At 35.2% G+C, this 17,608-nt stretch overlaps 2 protein-coding genes across 4 annotated transcripts in view; both read left to right on the forward strand.

Moving 5' to 3' along the window:
• The window catches only part of foxo (forkhead box, sub-group O), a 62,444-nt gene extending 55,475 nt beyond the window's left edge, over positions 1-6,969 (forward strand). For 2 of the 3 annotated variants that reach the window (XM_089595515.1, XM_089595516.1), the window contains one exon: positions 1,034-6,969. The gene's annotated coding sequence lies outside the window, so the exon portion shown is untranslated. The remainder of the gene's footprint in view (positions 1-1,033) is intronic. The other variant, XM_089595517.1, reaches the window with a different exon arrangement.
• Positions 6,970-11,820: 4,851 nt separating this feature from the next.
• The window catches only part of LOC106643130 (uncharacterized), a 35,492-nt gene continuing 29,704 nt past the window's right edge, over positions 11,821-17,608 (forward strand). The window contains exons 1-2 of the mRNA XM_089595189.1: positions 11,821-12,222; positions 15,177-15,331. Coding sequence (XP_089451315.1) covers positions 15,289-15,331 — 43 coding nt within the window. The 5' untranslated portion in view covers positions 11,821-12,222; positions 15,177-15,288. The remainder of the gene's footprint in view (positions 12,223-15,176; positions 15,332-17,608) is intronic.

Below are 17,608 nucleotides of genomic sequence, written 5' to 3' on the forward strand. Positions count from 1 at the left end.
TTAAAAAATTAACAGAAAATTTTTTTATTTAATATTTTAAGACGAAGGGATGTAAATCTAGGAAAATATAATTTTTTGAACAGTTCATATTTCTAGTGAAATTTGAAGAGGAAGAATGAAAAAAAATACCATCGACAAAAAATTCATAATGGTAAACAAGCAAATACGTACTTACTTGATGAACAAAAATTTAATTTAATTATTTGATAAATAACATATTAATTCAAACTGATATCAACTCTTGAATGATAGTCAATGCGAACAAATCAAAGATATTAAACTTCAGAAATTTTGTACATACATATGTACGCTTACATCCGTGACAATTTTTTTTTTTTTTTTTTTTTTTTTCAACCTAAGTACGGGGGTATGCCTGTGAGGCGACGGAAAACTCAATGAGGTAACTTTTTCCCCATGAAGGGTGCGTAGCTCAAATTCCGATACAATGCCTGTAGAGTCACATTTCGTAGGTTTCAACCCTGAGAGGTAGTAGTGGTGACCCATTCTCCTACACACCTCGACGCTCGACGGAAATACAGTTCTGCCACTCAGTCCAATACCTCGATTAGCTCTTAGGACAATTATTAAGGTTTATTTTTTATTCTTTTGGCAAAAAGTATGTGCTCTGTGGTCCAAAATCTATCTCCTAAATATTCTCTACATACCATCTCTGTAACCTTGCCTCTACACTGCGCAACCTCGTATTTAAGATTTTTTCTTGTATGTACGAGCGATTCCTCGACATTATTACTTTTCCCCAGTAGAGACGTCGGAACTTGCGTTGACCTACTCGAGTCGATTATTTAAATTACTTATCTACTGAAAGAAAAGTGCCGAGCGCATCACATAAAGTTTCGCTTAATCCAAAAATAAAAAATACCAAAAGTTCGATTTGCCACGATTATTGTAGGATTTTATACATGTGGTTTTTCGTGACGCAAATTTTAATAAATTGAAAATTAAAAAAAAAAACAACGTATTAAAACGAGAGTTTCGTTTGCAATACACACAATTTTGCTTATCTCTGTTACAGAAGAGCGGAGATTCGAAGAAGCGAGGGGAGCTCGTCTTGTGATAAGAAATAGAAATAACCACGACATAATGCGACGATATACGTACTTCAAGGATGCCAGTCTACGTTAAAGCAGTCCAAGTGCCGATTAATAATAATAATGATTATAGTACAGCTAAGAAATATATACCCAGATGCTCACACGATGTTAGACTAATTTCGTAAGAAGATAATAATGTGTGTAAGTATTTTTTTGTTATACTCTAAGGATTTTTTAAAAAAGTGCTCAAGTGGACGAAAACAAAGTGTTGAAGTAAAATTTAGAAAAAAGAAAAAAAAAAAAAAAAAATTAATAAGCAAACGGGAGAGTATAAAGTATATTGTTAAAATGGGTGTGTCTCCGATGAAAATAAAAAAAATTACTGACTACATTTGGAGATGATAATAAACAGCATCCGACGCGAGCATTGAATACAATAATAATTGTGCCCCCCCCCCCTACATCTACCTTTCCTCCAAAAAAATGTTCGATCGTACTCTGATGATGATAGGTTAAAGTTTGCCAAAATAGCGTCTACAAGGGCTTTTCGAGCTTTTTTTAGACCTACAGCCATATAAAATACCTACAAATGATATTACATAGTCTGTTGTACATGATATATATATATATATATATATATATATATATATATATATATATAAACGTATGGAACAGTCGATTTATTTTTTGGCACAAAAATATACATTTATTTACCCCACCAAGGCATTATTGTTATAGTGTCAGTTTTTTAGTAAGTCAATAATAGTTTCAGGAAATAATATTCAAATATAAGTCCCCTTGTTGTGCGTGAAAGTTCTCTTATGTAGTTTTTGTCGAATAGTTATACAGGTACGGGTACAATTAAAAGAGTCAATTTTTAAAATATACATAGAGTTATATCAAGTTATATGTATAAAAAAAAAAAAAAAAAAAAAAAGAAATGAAAAAAAAAAAAAAACTAAAAAAAAGAAAGAAAGAAACAATGCAACCAGCAACGCACCTATAGGTGTTGCCCTTGCAAGAAAACCATTGTTATTTTCTTTTGGCGCTATCTTATTGTTTGTTTCGTTCTATTCTTTGATTTCTAACGATCTTTGTGAGGAGTTTTAAGTCCATTTTTCTGTTTTATTTACTTTCTTGTTTCTCGTCGTTTTATACATTAGAAAAAATTTATATATGTATAACATAAGATATAAATATTAAGGATTGAAGCGCGTAAATATATCAGAGGTATCGATATTGGCCAGGTGCATGTCATGCAGCGCTACCCTTGGTGTCAAAATCATGCAACCGCGGGTACCCACATTACACGTCAAGAGCATACACCGATACACACTTTTGGTAATAATTAATTAACTAGCAAAAAATTAGAGTATTTATTCATCTGATAATGGATGTTATCATAAAAACAGGCTCTAGGAATATCACACACTCGATTTGTTTTAACTCTGAAGCCTTAAAAAAAAGGTAAACAGTTGGTCGCAAGTAGTCAGTGATGTTACAGAATTTCATAGTGATGAAGTTAGCAATTTGACAAGTGCCGTCGTAATAAGGCAGATCTCGATCGGTAACTTCAGCTCCCTACTAAGTTAACCTGCATGTACGTTTTATTTAGATTATTTTGAAAATTGTCTAAGTTGTAATGCACATGAAAATTACTTTTATTTACAGTTGGATAATCATTGAAATTTATGTAATTTCACTCCATTTATCTTTGCGCTACTGTTACACTGAAAAACACAGCATTTTCTTACACCAACATTTCATAAACGTTTTAATAATAGAAATCACAATGATCATGTCTTATTTCGCGTATTTGTCTCTCTTTTTGCCGTCTGCTTCTGAGAGTGTGCTCTGGATCGAAAACTAACGAGGCTTCATTAATAAGTATGTTGTTACATTCAAACATTTTACAACCGTTCTTGGCACCACATAGTTCATTTTTTTACATTAGTGTAACTGCAATTTCATAATATTGATACTATTTATGCATACGTGATGATAACGTCTGTAAATTTGACGAAATACTGTTATTCTTTCCTTAATTAAGCAAAAATGACAGTAATTTGGTACCCCAGGTTTCCTGTTTTTGCCACTACGCACGCTGGCGTCGACTCATCTATCCCCTCTCATCACTTGCACCTGGCCAATAGTTTTCAACTGATAGATATGATGATATTAATTGAGTAATTGTCGAAAAAAAACTCGTCAGTCAGTCTTGTTATTCCGTGCACGCACGCCTACACACACACATGAGCAACGATCTCTGTTATCCGCAAGAAAAAGTGATCCCTTATCGCGTATGAAAAAAAAAAGTAAAAAATTAAACAAACAAGTGTTGAGTCACGCGTTACTGTTCACTATCATACAAAGTATATTATAACATACATACATATATTTAATGTTGCATTCTGGAGTGCAGAGTAATTTTTAGACAATATGAAATGATCAAGTACTAAAGAAAAAAAAAAAATAATAATAATAATGACGCGCGTTATATGCTAATATACAAAAAGCAACGATTATGTATGTATATAAGTTAAAAGTAAATAAACACATATTATTTGATCATTAAAAAATAAAAATGTTTCTATCAAGATACGATTGTTTATTATGGCTAAGATTATTATCATTATTATATATGTTACAACTAACGCAATTGTCGCTATGCTAGATATAAGCACGCACAATTTTTTCATCAACGAATGTTAAAAATCATTAAGTTGTTGAAAGGATTTACTAAGTTCAGTAGTAGCCATTTAGTGAACGATGAACAAGTATGACCTCGAGTATGTCTTACCATGTATTTGATAATATTGTTGTGCGCAGTGTTTAGTTTTTAATGATGGATACTGGCGATGCGTCATCATAATTGTGGGTTGTCAAGTAAAAATACAAGAAAACACCAGAATCCATTCACCAAAACTAACAAAGTACTTTTTCTGAATATTTTCGCTGTCCTAGTGAGCTCTTTTTCGACAATAAGAAAGAGAATTTGATTATCCCTGAAATATTTCATGTAGGCGAAAATTCGGATATAAATACTTTAATCAATGAGTGGTGCTGATTATAAATCACTGTTGGGATAAGCATTCAATTCCCAAGTGCATTAATCTAAAAACTATTGTATCACCTGTGTGTGAGCGTTTATCGTGAAAAAAGATGATGAAAATTTTTACAGTTTGATTTGAAATTTTTATACAAAAATGAGATTTTATAAGTTTTCAATGTATAAATGTGTTACGTTTTATTTTTTTGGAAATATTTAAAGCAAGAATATAAGTTTACGAGGCAGGAACTCAATAAAATGTTTCGTTTAATTTATAGACAGCCATTATAGAATAGCTTGTGTTGACAAATAAAAACAAAATTAACGCGTCTAACTGTAGATTGTTATAACATAAAAAAAAAAGAGTCGCAAAAGAAAAATTCTTCGAAAGGGATTCCGAAGCATGTGCAAGGTGTAATTGTATGTCTTTTATTGTGCAATCGCTTAACAATAATGGAAGCTTCAAAAAGTCTTTTTCGAGACACATTGTTGTATGTCTACAATATTGGTGTATACAATATTGTTATTTTTTTGTCTTTTTTTTTTCTTATTGTGGTCTTGTTTTGTTTTTGGTCACCTACGAACGTATGAGTATATTTTTGTAACATATATTTTAGCTTTGTGTAAATTATACAGTTGTAACTATAGCTACTACTACTACTACTGCAAGTACTACTATTACTATACTGCTACAAGTACTACTTTTTCAGTTTATTACAAATCTATTTGAACTTTTTTATCTTGTAAAACCAAATCAAAGTTGTTAACAAAAAAGTACACAATGTAATAGACTGAAGTACACGACATTTTTTATCGAAGATATTATACATACACGTGTATAATATACATATATTTAGATCGTAAGTATTTCGTTGTACACTAAGTGAAGATTAAAAAATCAAATTCCATCGAAGCAAAGTATATAAAAGCATAGGGAGGGGATCTTACAAAAATAAAAGGAGATAGATAGATGGATCATAGATAGATAGTATAGGTGCAGTGCGAAAGAGATGTATTGGGCATCAGCTATGTGTCTATCAAAAGTTTTCCTGCGTATGGAACTAGTGCAATCTGTTAGAGACAATCAAAGCTCAGTGTTTCGTGTAATCCGTAAAAAACAAAAAAATTTTAATATTCCAAACGTGTAAATAAAGTAGTGAAAATTTGAGCAGTTGTACGCACAACGAAAAAAGATGAAGAGAAAAAAAAAGTTTTTTGCCCGACAAGCATAAAAAGCTGCAAGCTCCAGATGTAGATACTCATATTACAAATACATACATATTTTATGCATCGATATACACACAAATACGTACATAAAATATTGCAAGTGTATATATACATACACGTTGTAGCCTGATATCATGTGCGTACACAAGTGCCGCTTTGTATGTACACAAAAAAACGCCTTTTTAAATACTTTTTTGTTGTCTGTTTTTGAAAATTTCGTATCACGGAGAATCATAAGGGTTACACGAGAAAAAACCCAGATGTGTCAAATTGGTTTTTAGACGAAAATTTTATTGATTAAGTCGACCAAATTTGTTATGGTCAAATTGGTTCTAATTTTCAATTTCAAATTTTCATTGAAAGATTAAATTTTTTTTTATCACGCTTTGCCCAGGCATCGGACTGGTAGTCGTGTGATCGCCAGCGTGTTTAAAAACATTCGGACGACTGTTTATAAATATAAAAGTGATTTTTAGGCACGACCAATGTATGGGAGTGCCTTACAACTTTGTCAGAGCAAAAAGTGTAACCACGTGTGAATCATCTACTTTTAGCATAAAAAAAATTTTTTAACCCAGTATGAGGGTGATCCGAGTTGGTCACATAGTATTTGTGGTGTGGAAATATGTGTGTACATCATCAAATTTTTCGACTAACTCAAGTAAGTAATTATAGTCCAAATGGGCTGAAATTTTGTTTGTAACTTCGAGTTGGGTGTTAGATTCCACTATGCCCCGTCTCAAAACACTGAAAAACATGTCCTGGGAACCAGTTTGACCGTTCGCTCAAACGACTCTATTACCGGTGAAAACGAATTTAATTCTTTCGATGATTTTGGGAACCAATTTAACAATGGCAAAAAAACTTGGCACGCGGTAAGGTTGATCCGAGAAGAGCAGTGGGATCACCCGATTTGTCCATTCAATGTGAATTGATAGATGGGCACACGCACTTTACACAATTAATTCTATCGATTTATATTTTTCTACATCTCTGCTCTCTTCCATTTTGATTGTATGAAAATACGTACGACGATAATAATACCGATAAAAATGATGCAAACAAACACGACATCGTAATAATAGTTAAGCATATGGCTGTGATTGACATCCCAATAATGAGCTTGTAGATGGCAGCGCAGAGGTGATCACCCCGAATTTCCTGGCGACACAAGTATTACTGAACTTTGAATACTGATAATTGCTTATTCGTATGAACAATAAAAATGTAAAGACACGCAAAAATGACACCTGCCTAACAAAATCAAGAGAAGCCAAAAACACAAACACTATACACGCACTAAAAAAATACGACGCTAAGTCCTGAATGAAAAATTGGACAAAGAGAACAAAAAGAGTCTCACACTGTACGCGTCGACAATACAATTACAATACAACTAATAATTAAGAGAAAAGCGAAAGAATTGCGAAAATAAAAAATGTGTTCAAAAAAAAAAAAAAAAAAAAAAAAATTGTGCGAAAAATCGTCTCGGGCTCTCGATCATCCACCGTATATGTACGCGCACCACTGCTGGAAAAAGACCCTTTTTTACCTTTGTCGAATTCTTGTAGGATGTCGTGTATCTTTGCATGTAAGATACACAGAGATCTCATGGCAGCAGTTGAAAAATAAAAAATAAAAGACACAAGGTAAAAAAAAAGTGGAGAGCCGCTTACACACTACATCAAAGCGTATCTGTGTCTATGTCTGTGTGAAAAATATGTTATAGAAGAGAATAAAAAGGTGGACGTTTAGAGGGCCTTTGTCGTTCATTTCCGTTTCTCGTAGCTGATAGCTGTATAGTGTATATTATTTTTTCAGATAAAGTATGTCTTATAAATAATGATAACAATGATGATGTATATGTTTTACGCAGGCCTCACTCCCCGTTAATTATACCATTGTAATGATTAGCCGTGAATTATATTACGATACATACACGTATGTATATTTATGTATAAGTCTGCGATACAGTTGTACTGCTGTACTTGTAAAAAATTTATTATTAAATTTGAGTTGTATAGTCTAAAGCATGTTTTATTTAATACATGATTCAAGCTTATATTAAATAAATGGGTTGTACAAAAAAATAAAATAAATGTGTTATTTTTTTATTAAAGCCAAGACATTTACCGTTGCTTCGTTTTTCCTATTTTTATCCCAAAAAAAAATTTTTTTTTACCAATTTAGCCAAAGTCACCGTAGCAAAATCTGAATTATAACAGATTGTGTGCGTACATTAAGATAAAGGAAGCTAAAATCTCAAGGAGAGCAGTATTGACTTTTCGTGGGTAAATTTGTAGGCGGCGTCAATTGACATTCGTAAAAGGTTAAGTATAGTGTTATAATATACTTATATTTCAATTTTATTCTTCCTGTCATTCTACAGAAGTGAAATAATATCATCGCAACTACAAGATAGTAAGTACCATGTGTTTACCTTCGATCATGTGTCATGATATCATTGTGATGGTGAAACGCACCTATAATATATTTCCCTCAAATTCTGCTCAGTTGTCAATGTCAAACGACCGATGGCGTTGACGAGCTTTTGAACGGAAAGAAAAATGCGTATAGATAAGCTAATTTCATCATGATACATCCCCCCCCCCTCTCTCTTTCTGTATAATCTTATTTTTATTCTTATTTCTATTTTGTTTCCTTTATTCCGCAAGTTCATGATCACCTCTTGATATTTTGTCAGTTTGTATACAATTTCATTATTATTATATTTCACATGTTTTTTAATTGTATCACTGATACAACTCTATCCGGTTGGAGCTCTGCCCCTTAGCCCTTGAATTTAATTAATCTCAAAATCTTTCTTTTCAATAATAACTCAGTGCCTCACCGCAAATCAAAATTTTCAGATTGACTTACGTCATTATTACCTTGTAATAAGTCAACTTGATCATTATTGGTATCAAAATATTATTCGTTCGTTAATTTATTTATTTCATGCATTTATTTGGAAACGTACGATATTCATCGACATATCAATAAGAGACTGTCAAAGACTGGAAATGATCGGCCGCGCTTCTTCCACACTTGATTAGCACGAGGTGGTCCCTACTTTTTTGTGGTAACAATAACATTTTTCGCTAGCTCGAGGCATAATGTAAACTGTGACAGTAAAAATTATACTCTGCGGTGTTTCACTCAATTTTGATCAAAAATACGTTATGCGTTCATAAAATTTCGTAGTGCTTTTATCTCTGAACCCTTTTTTTATCAAGTTTTTTTTTTGTTATTTAAAAAAAAAATGTGTGATTTTTAACGGTGATATTAATAATTAATTAGTTAAAGATTGATTTTTCAACTGTATAAATAATAGTCATGAGAATCAGTTTCAATGAAAAATTTTAAAGCAACTCTGTGTTACGACGGGAAATATCTGCTGGTGGCGGAGCAATTGGCGAAGAGGAAGTTGTTTTCTGGTTCTTCACTTAAAATGCAAATTTTGCGCTCTTTACTTAATTTTATTTAACTTTTTTATTTCGATTCATTCGCTTGCTTGCTTGCTCAATAGTGGGGAAAAACTAAATTGGCTGAAAAAACAGCCTCCGAATTTCTTTTCAATTTACTTAATTGGGATTGAAAAAAAGTGTATGCAGAACCAAGAAGACAGGGTTTGTTCTCTCTCTCTCTCGATTCTTAATTAAATTTCAACCGAATAGAGAATATTTTCTTCCTCTTTCTTCCTTGCTTACTTTTTTCTCTCAATGATGGATGCATGATTGTTTTTTCTTTTTTTTTCAATTTCTGTAAACAACATCAGCAAAAATTTGTATTTTATTTTAATAACTCGTTACATCCAGTTTTTTAAAAATTTTATATACATTTCTAGGTTTCTGGATTACAAAAAAATACAGTCCTTTTATGTCTTAGGTTTTTTTTTGTCAGAGTCATCAGCTTGGAGACAAAAAGTTATAAAATCCTTATTACTGTCAGTGTAAGTATCAGTAACATTATCATCGATATGACGCTGATGAAGAAAATCGAAAGTAAGTACATCAAATCATAGCATGGGTATTGAACAATCGTCTTTTTTCTTTCGTCTCTGCAAGATAATGTAAGATATATAACGCCTCTGCGTACAGCTTAATCTCATCCATCTATTACTAATAATTGAATCGCAACAAATGCGTTAAGGTATACGTGTTGATACGTTCGTCGTACAATAATTTTTGATGCGAAATACATGTTCACATACTTGTAGGTATTTTAAAGGTGTTTGCGATCGTGAAAAATTTTTCATCACAAATTGAAGTCATACCATTTCATTGCTCGAATATTTTATAAATTAAACGCGTAAAAGCACATAAGCACGTGGAAAATGAGGCCGTGAAATTATGGTAGTTGTATACCGTGTACAAAAAGTCACAGTTATTCCACCCCATGTCTCGTTATTCGAAACTTTTTAGCATGTAAAATTAAGTAGAGTAGGGGAGAGTGATTGAGGATGTAACGTGGCGTGACTTTATGAATCGTCGTGAATTATGAATATGCGAGAAGTACCCTCTTTGGAAAGCTTTTCTTGACAACGAGCCAAGCGGGGCCTCTTTCATTCTAGACGCAAGCTTCGAGCTTTTACGGAGGCGTATGCTTTTAAGTTATTTATATTTTTCTCCCTCAAAACTCATTGATTACCCATCAGTCCCATGACCTTGCCTTACCTATTATAATATGCCTTTTATAATCAAGTACACGAAATATATTGTTTGGCTATATTTTTCTGCTTTTTAATTTACGTACATTTTTTCAGTTGTAATTTATTTTTATCAGCTATAAAAATCGCCCTCTGACTTGTTTAATCTTTCAACATATGGGAAAACGAATTCTGCTGTGCGTATTGAATAACGTGTACTTTTTTGTGTGATTATGTCACGCGAGCTAAACCCGGTAGTGACACGGGACGTAGACGTAACTCGTTTATAAATTCACGTGCCGAAGAAATTTAGATCCAGTTGAATTATAATAAAATAAATCACTGCGCAAGATTTACGTTAATGAATAACTTACCATAGGAGCTTTTGCAAGCTCACTGTGTGAGAATCAGAAATACGACGGCCAGAGGGCAGCAGTGCCATAAGCTTGCCCCTCGCGAGTCGTGACTGTTGTATAACAATATATAATTGCAAAATCATATATATAGCACTGAGTAGCTCCACCTACATATTTTTATTATTATTATTATTATTATTATTATTATTATTATTATTATCATTGTTATTATTACATATAGTTAAAAGTCGAGAAGGCAAGCGTACCGCACTAATACCCTCTGGCGATCATGTTTCTGATACTATCGTGATATTCTTTCATTGCTCGAAAGCTGGAGTAAAGTTATCCTATCGAAGCTTTTCTAGAGCTTCTTGAATCCAACAGCAGATAAAAAAGAACACTGTTACACGTGCAAGCTCAAACGAAAGCTCTTCCGTATCGTTGCGTAATACGTATATTCACGTACATAGGTACATTTAATATCTTACTGGCTTACTACTGGAAACATTTGCGGAGAACGCAGCCTTGGTTATACGGTACTGTCAGACAAAATCAGATGTCGCGACGCGCATGAAAATTGAAAATACACTATACCTGTGTTACATGTGGATGCTACTATATATAGTATAATACTATTGGCAAGAAAAAAGAGCCGCTCTTTGCGTTAATGGTTTAATGCGTCATCAGTTCTGGAAGAGATGAGCTACGACGAAAACGAGGAGAACTTTTGACCCGATTAAATTTAATCTTTTCCATAGGATTATCTTTTCAGGAGTTTTATATGCACTATGCGTCATTTCTCAGAAAGTTGGATGCCAAAATTTCATGATTGTTGAATGGGCGGAAGACTTACGGGCCGAGCATATTTTATGATTTCTTTGGCATTTTGGTAAACTCTGCCGCCAATATTACAACAATGATTTGGATAAACGTAAGGAGAAAAAAAAAAAACACAATCGGAACGATAGTCATCGCGGGTATGACATCGATCTAGTAAACATCTTATCCCTAAAGACTCAAGGGCTTAAGCTAGTAGCTTCTTTTTATCACCCTCTCCTGCCGCGCACATGAGGTAAGTAATATAAGGCTTGAGATGACTTATCCCTCGATCATTGCAAAATGTATATATATATGTTGTCATCGATTTATATACTTTATCGCGCATATATCATAATACACATCGACTTGGCGCCTTGTACGAGCTTTTTTGAAACAATATACCCATCTTCAACACGTAATAATCGCGTTTCACGCAAATTGTGTGGAAGAAAAAAAAAGAACTTTGGCCAGTTTCTCTTACGCTTATCTCTGTAGGTATGTATCCACGCATGCTCCGGTGTCCTGCGCACACGCGTGTCCTATACCCGACGGAGGAGGAGGAGGACTCAGCAGGACGAGGCCGTGCGCTCAACAGAACAGGAGTAGTAGTCAAGGTTTCGCCAGTCTCGAGTGCACCGAGTGACCCGACATCTGTATACACTGTCCTCCCGTTCCAACTCGCTCATCCATCCATCCTGTGGATGTTGTAGCTTGTAACGAGTAATCATCATCATCATCATCATCGTGGCGATTAATGTAATCAACAGGGCGCTATCACCGCCGACTGCCAGGAGGACACCACCGAGGGGGCTGTCGCTCGCCACGACTCGAAAGATGACTCCCAAGGACTTTTCTATCCTCGCCGTCATCGGAGCTTCCGTGAGAACATAGGTGTGGGTGGAGGGACGAAATTGACACCCGGCGAGAGTGTACGTATACATATATAGCTATGCCGAGGTGATGGCCACGGTGGACACCAAAGGCGACGATATGACGATAGACGCTCGCACAGCGATATACTGACACTCGACTCCCCTTCCCTGTTCAGCTCGTCTCTCCGGTCACCCTCAGGTGAGGATATACACGCCAATCCCTTCTCTCTTTTTCATTACCTTTTTCCTTTGTCTTTCTAAACCCCTAGTATAAATAATAATAATAATAATAATAATCATAATGTACCTGCCTTCACTTTTTTCTCCACGCTTCAACTCTTTTTGTACGTTTAAGTACCGCGAGGATGTGCCGTTTCTTTTTGTTTCCGTGGATACAGGCTTCCATCCCAACGCGTATATTGGGTTACCTATATACCTACTTACGGATCTTTTCCAACACCTATCTATTTATCTATCCACCAAGAGGAAATATTCATGTTAATAATTATATATGTTACATGCTAGGAATAGCTATGGTAACTGCCAATGGCCATTACGCACCCGCGTAGCACATATACAACGAATTTCCATCAAATAAAGATAAAAGAGGATAAAGGTTTTTACATTTCTTCTACTGTCGGCTGATTCGTTTGACTTTTTTACTTCCGCGAGAAAAAAAAGTAAGATGAAAGGAAAAATAAAGAGAACAGCACAATGTGGTGATTCGGTTTAAGCGAAAACAAGCACACGGTGTGGACGAGAATTGCTTGTGAACATATGAATCGGTCTCGCGTCGTGCTTACCTAGTGTACCCAAGAAAGAGGAGAAAAAAAAGCAGTAATTTTTAGTTCCTTGCAAGCAATGGACTGTTTGATTGCCCAAGTTGTGTAATCATCAATGTTTTACGTGGTTAAACATACGGGAGTTTCCGTTATTTTACTGTCTTTCTAAAACAGAGAGAAATTCAACTCGATCTCTCCCTTCCTCGCTGGACGCATAAATAATACATACCTACATGTACCTATACATACATTTTTCTACACAAAAAAAAAAAAAAAAAAAAAATTGTGAACTTTTGGTGCTGTTACAGGGGTTGCGATGCGAATACACAGCGGGAAAATTATTTTTTAACGTAACTTTTAACGTATATTATGCTAGATCTATGGGTATAGCTTACTTTCAGTCATGGTACTTGTAACAATAAAAGAAGCTCATTGTCATTAAAAGGGGTTGAGGGAGGGGTAGCGGCTCAATTGATGCATATATATATATTATACACAATACCACTCTCGGCTTCTCTTATTAAACCATAATATAACCCCCTGCTCTTACGTGCGTGCATGTGGCTAAGAATAAGATTATAAGTTTAGAGCAACTATGTGCATGTGTGTGTGTGTGTGTGTGTTTTCCCTCATGCCAACGACATAGATGGGGTGTGTTTATATTTGGCGCTATATCGATCGATCGATCAATTAATACTACAGCCAACCATGTAGATACTCATACACCTGTGTAAATCTGACACAGTCCCAATCACCTCGTCCCCCTTTCACATTTTTTATGTTATACCGAAAGGGAACGAGTGACAGGCGTTATCGTGTCATAGGTACTCCTATAATGATCGCATACAACAGGTCTGATTATATAGATGTGGCATATTTTGACGTGGTCTAGTTTTTTCTTTTTTTTTTCTGTTGCGTACAAAAATACTATATACACCTACACCTACATTGCACTTGCAACAACTACCAATAATTATTATCATCGTTTAAATTAAACACATGATGGCCAGCTATTTGGAGGACAATATACTTATCATGAATATTATACTCTCTATACATATATTTTCCTTTCGAAGTACATAAATTTACCCATTAACGTATAAACATTAAGATCAAATTAATACCTATAGATAGCCGATGCAGTGTGCACACAGAAACGTTAGAAATTTCGTTACAAATGCATGTAAATACCAACTAAATAATTATCTCCTGAATCCTAAACTCCCACGCTCGCTTGCATTGGAAATTTCAGTTTTTCTCCCTGCGCGGGTCGAACGCAATAATGCATTATCAATGAACGCCAGTTAACTCGGCAGAGAAAGGCAACCCCTGCTACTATGTATTATACATCAGAACAGCCATATAATTATATAGGTTTCTACGTGCGTGTAAAATCGATTTGCCTTTTTTTGTGCTACATACATTATTATCGCTTATTAATTTGTATTTTTCACCAAAGGTAACAAAATACACAAAATATGCTCGGGCGAGTATAAGCATTTATCATGTGTTTAGCAAAAAATATAGGTATATCATATAGAAAGGATCAACTTGTTGCACTCAAAATAATTTTTACCCGTACATGTTTTACCGAGCCTACGTAATTTATACAGGTACGAGTGTCCTCCGTTTTTCTAACCAGTCCTGAACGGTCGTTGGGTGTTTTTAATTGGAAAAAAACGAGGCACTCCCAGCGTACTGGAACATCTGCCGGAGATTGCAGAGAGTGAGAGAGAGAAAAGCGAAAAAAAGATCGAGATGGTTCTTTTTTTTTTTTTTAATAAAAATACCTTCGCAACACTTTTTGACCCCGGTAGCAGATAATTTGTTTATTATGCGAAAAAAAGAAAAAAAAAATTGGTACAATAGTATTTTCTTTGTTACTAGTGCAGCAAGTACTGGGCCTGATGATACTGCAAAACAGCATCTATAACAACAAACGTATTTTTCCAGCTACCAAAAAAATCGCAGCAAATGTCTAAAGTTGAAAGAAAAACCCAGTCACGTTGGGAAAAATGTTTGTTGTGTATAAGTATATATACACATGTGAAAAAAGTTTGTTACGATGATTCATTGATGGTAAGATGAAAAATTAGTTGTTAAAAAACAAAAAATGTATTGAGTGGGATAGTCCTTCTGATAACTTATTACCTTGCTGGTGGGTGGTTGGGTGTATAATACATACAACATAGAGATGGAGGGGCATAGGACCGATGAGGGATAGGTACGTGGGCGACAGACGCGGTGTACTTAAAATCGCATTAAGCCTACACTATCGTGGTAAAAGAGGCGAGGGGTTGGTTGGGAGGGAGGAAGGAAGGGGTTGCAGTGCGAAGGTATAATCAGTGACGAGGGTGAAATTGAGTTTCAGAAGGAGAAGAGCAGCCAGCCAGCAGCAACATCAGCAGCAGAAAGCCCCAATAGAAGCGGTATAGGTACAAGGAGGTGGAGGAAGAGAAGAAGCTGCCGAGGGTGAGGAAAATATGGGGAAGGGTGACAAGAGGAGCGGCTCCCAGCGCAGCGACAGTAAGTGCAATATGTATAGTATACCCCTTTTTTTGTCTTCATCCATATAAATATAGATAACTAATACCACATACATGATAAATAATATTACAATATACCTACACTCTATAATATACCGTGCAGGTATACGTAATGATTGCGAGGTTGTGTGTACACACCGCACGTAACCCGATTCTCGGACTCCCATTAATGAATTTGGAGCAATTAGAGAGGAGCCAATAATATTTATATTCTTACGAGGAATCATCCGATGAAATAATATACAGATAACCTCAAAATGAGAGTTCGAAAATCGGGTTACGTCATGAGTGGTGTGTTTTATGTATGCGTATTCGCGCGGAAGCGGGAATTACCTCGCCTGCAATTTGCAATAGTGCAATAGTGCCCTCCACGACACAACCTACACTTATATATATACACGCTCCGTTGACTAAGTGTATAAGTGCGATGACGGCACAAGGGACTGGCTGCGGGTACCTTTCTCTCTTCCCCTTACGCTTGCCCGCTCTTTCTACATACCTATTACATTATATACCTATACTTGTAGCCTAGTGCACACCTGTAGCACCGTTCGATCATTGTGCGAACACTGCTTATATAGGTATACTATACGCGACTGCTTCTTACATTACCTACATTACTCATACATTTGTATATTAACATTATATTTATACTAAGTATACACCAACATAATATATAAGTTATCGCCAAATTCAGAGTATTTATATATATATATATATATATATATATATATATATATATATACACGTCATATAATATTATACGCACATGACTATCTATTGTGCGGGTGCTTCCAGTGACCCAGTCCCGTTTTCTTCACGTAACTGATACTTACACCAAAACACCATTAAGTCATTGGCGACGGTCCTTTGAGTGTTACACCCACTTGATTGAATATGTTTCCCAACCCTCATTTCAAATGAATTTTATTGACAAGTATATTAATATATATTAAATGTTTACATGATTTATCGACACATATACGAAAGTGTATAATTACAACCTTATATGTATTGAGCCCATATGCGTGATACATACATTTCTAAATGCTAAAATGTTGAAATGTTAGAAAAAATAATTTTGCATCCCCCCCCACTATTGGGGAAAAAAATAATCACAAGTGCTAACAGGTATTTCATGCAATGCATATATATGTATAGCTCACCTCAAATACAGATGCTATACCCATATAATATATATGTAGTTACGGTATAAGTAGATATTATAGAGCACAGCCGCAGCTGCCGGGAGCCTTAGGCTGCTGGATAAGGAAATTCCTTTGAGCTTTCGGCTGATTGCGCGAACGAGCTAGAAGAGCCAGGAGAAACCGACCTGCTGGGAAAATCCAATCCAAATAATATATTCCCGACTCGGTTAACCTTTCCTCTGTTTCTCCCCTTCCGTAAACTTTGAATTTTGTACGAATGCTGAAAAAAAAAGAGAAGGAGCACGCTACTCTCTGGGTACTTGATTCTCTGCGTCGAGCCAAGACTCTCGCTTCAATTTCCGAGGGATGAATGTACCACTATACCTACATATTATGCGCGCGTATACTTGTATGTGTGTATATATGCATGTAGACTCGGTTCACCCCTCATATTATACACGTATCGTAAAGTACTGCACCCCCCACCCCCCAACTCTTTCTCCTCGAGCCTAAGATGCCTGTTGCGTTTTGGCACGCTCGCTTTCCTCTATTGTCGTCTCATCTCCTGCAGTTAACAGTATTATATATATATATATACTGCTTCTGCTTGACTCGGTCTCTCTTTTTTTTTGTTTATGTTCTTACCCTTCCTCCACTCGAATTGTGTATAACGCGTTGTTGTTGTTATTATTTTGTTGTTGCTGTCACTAGGTATTTCTCCATATATTGAAAACTTCGTAAGTATCTTCCAGTCAATCAAGCTAAATTCTTTCTTTCTCTGTTTGTTCGTTGGCTGGTTTATTTGCTATTTCTTATACCATAAGCACAACCCACAGTTGTGCGGCCGAGCGCCCACGGGCAGAATAGTATAAGTTTTCGTATCTACTGGCACGTACATGTTACCAGATCAAGGGACAGGCCCGGGGAATACCTTGTGCTTGCTGTAGCTGGATGGTCACCATATTATATAGGCTGAACTCTATACTTTTTCTAATAAACGTCCAAAGGTAAAAAAAAAAAAAATCCCCAAAATAGGAAAAAGAGCTTTATGTAGATTTTGCTTATCGATAGATAAAGTTAAAAATCATTTGAGATTCTTCATTTTGGAA

The sequence above is a fragment of the Copidosoma floridanum genome, unplaced genomic scaffold (genome assembly GCF_036245765.1).
Source record: "Copidosoma floridanum isolate Cflo_tuat_1 unplaced genomic scaffold, Cflo_Japanese_pri ptg000025l, whole genome shotgun sequence".
NCBI classification, from domain to species: domain Eukaryota; kingdom Metazoa; phylum Arthropoda; class Insecta; order Hymenoptera; family Encyrtidae; genus Copidosoma; species Copidosoma floridanum.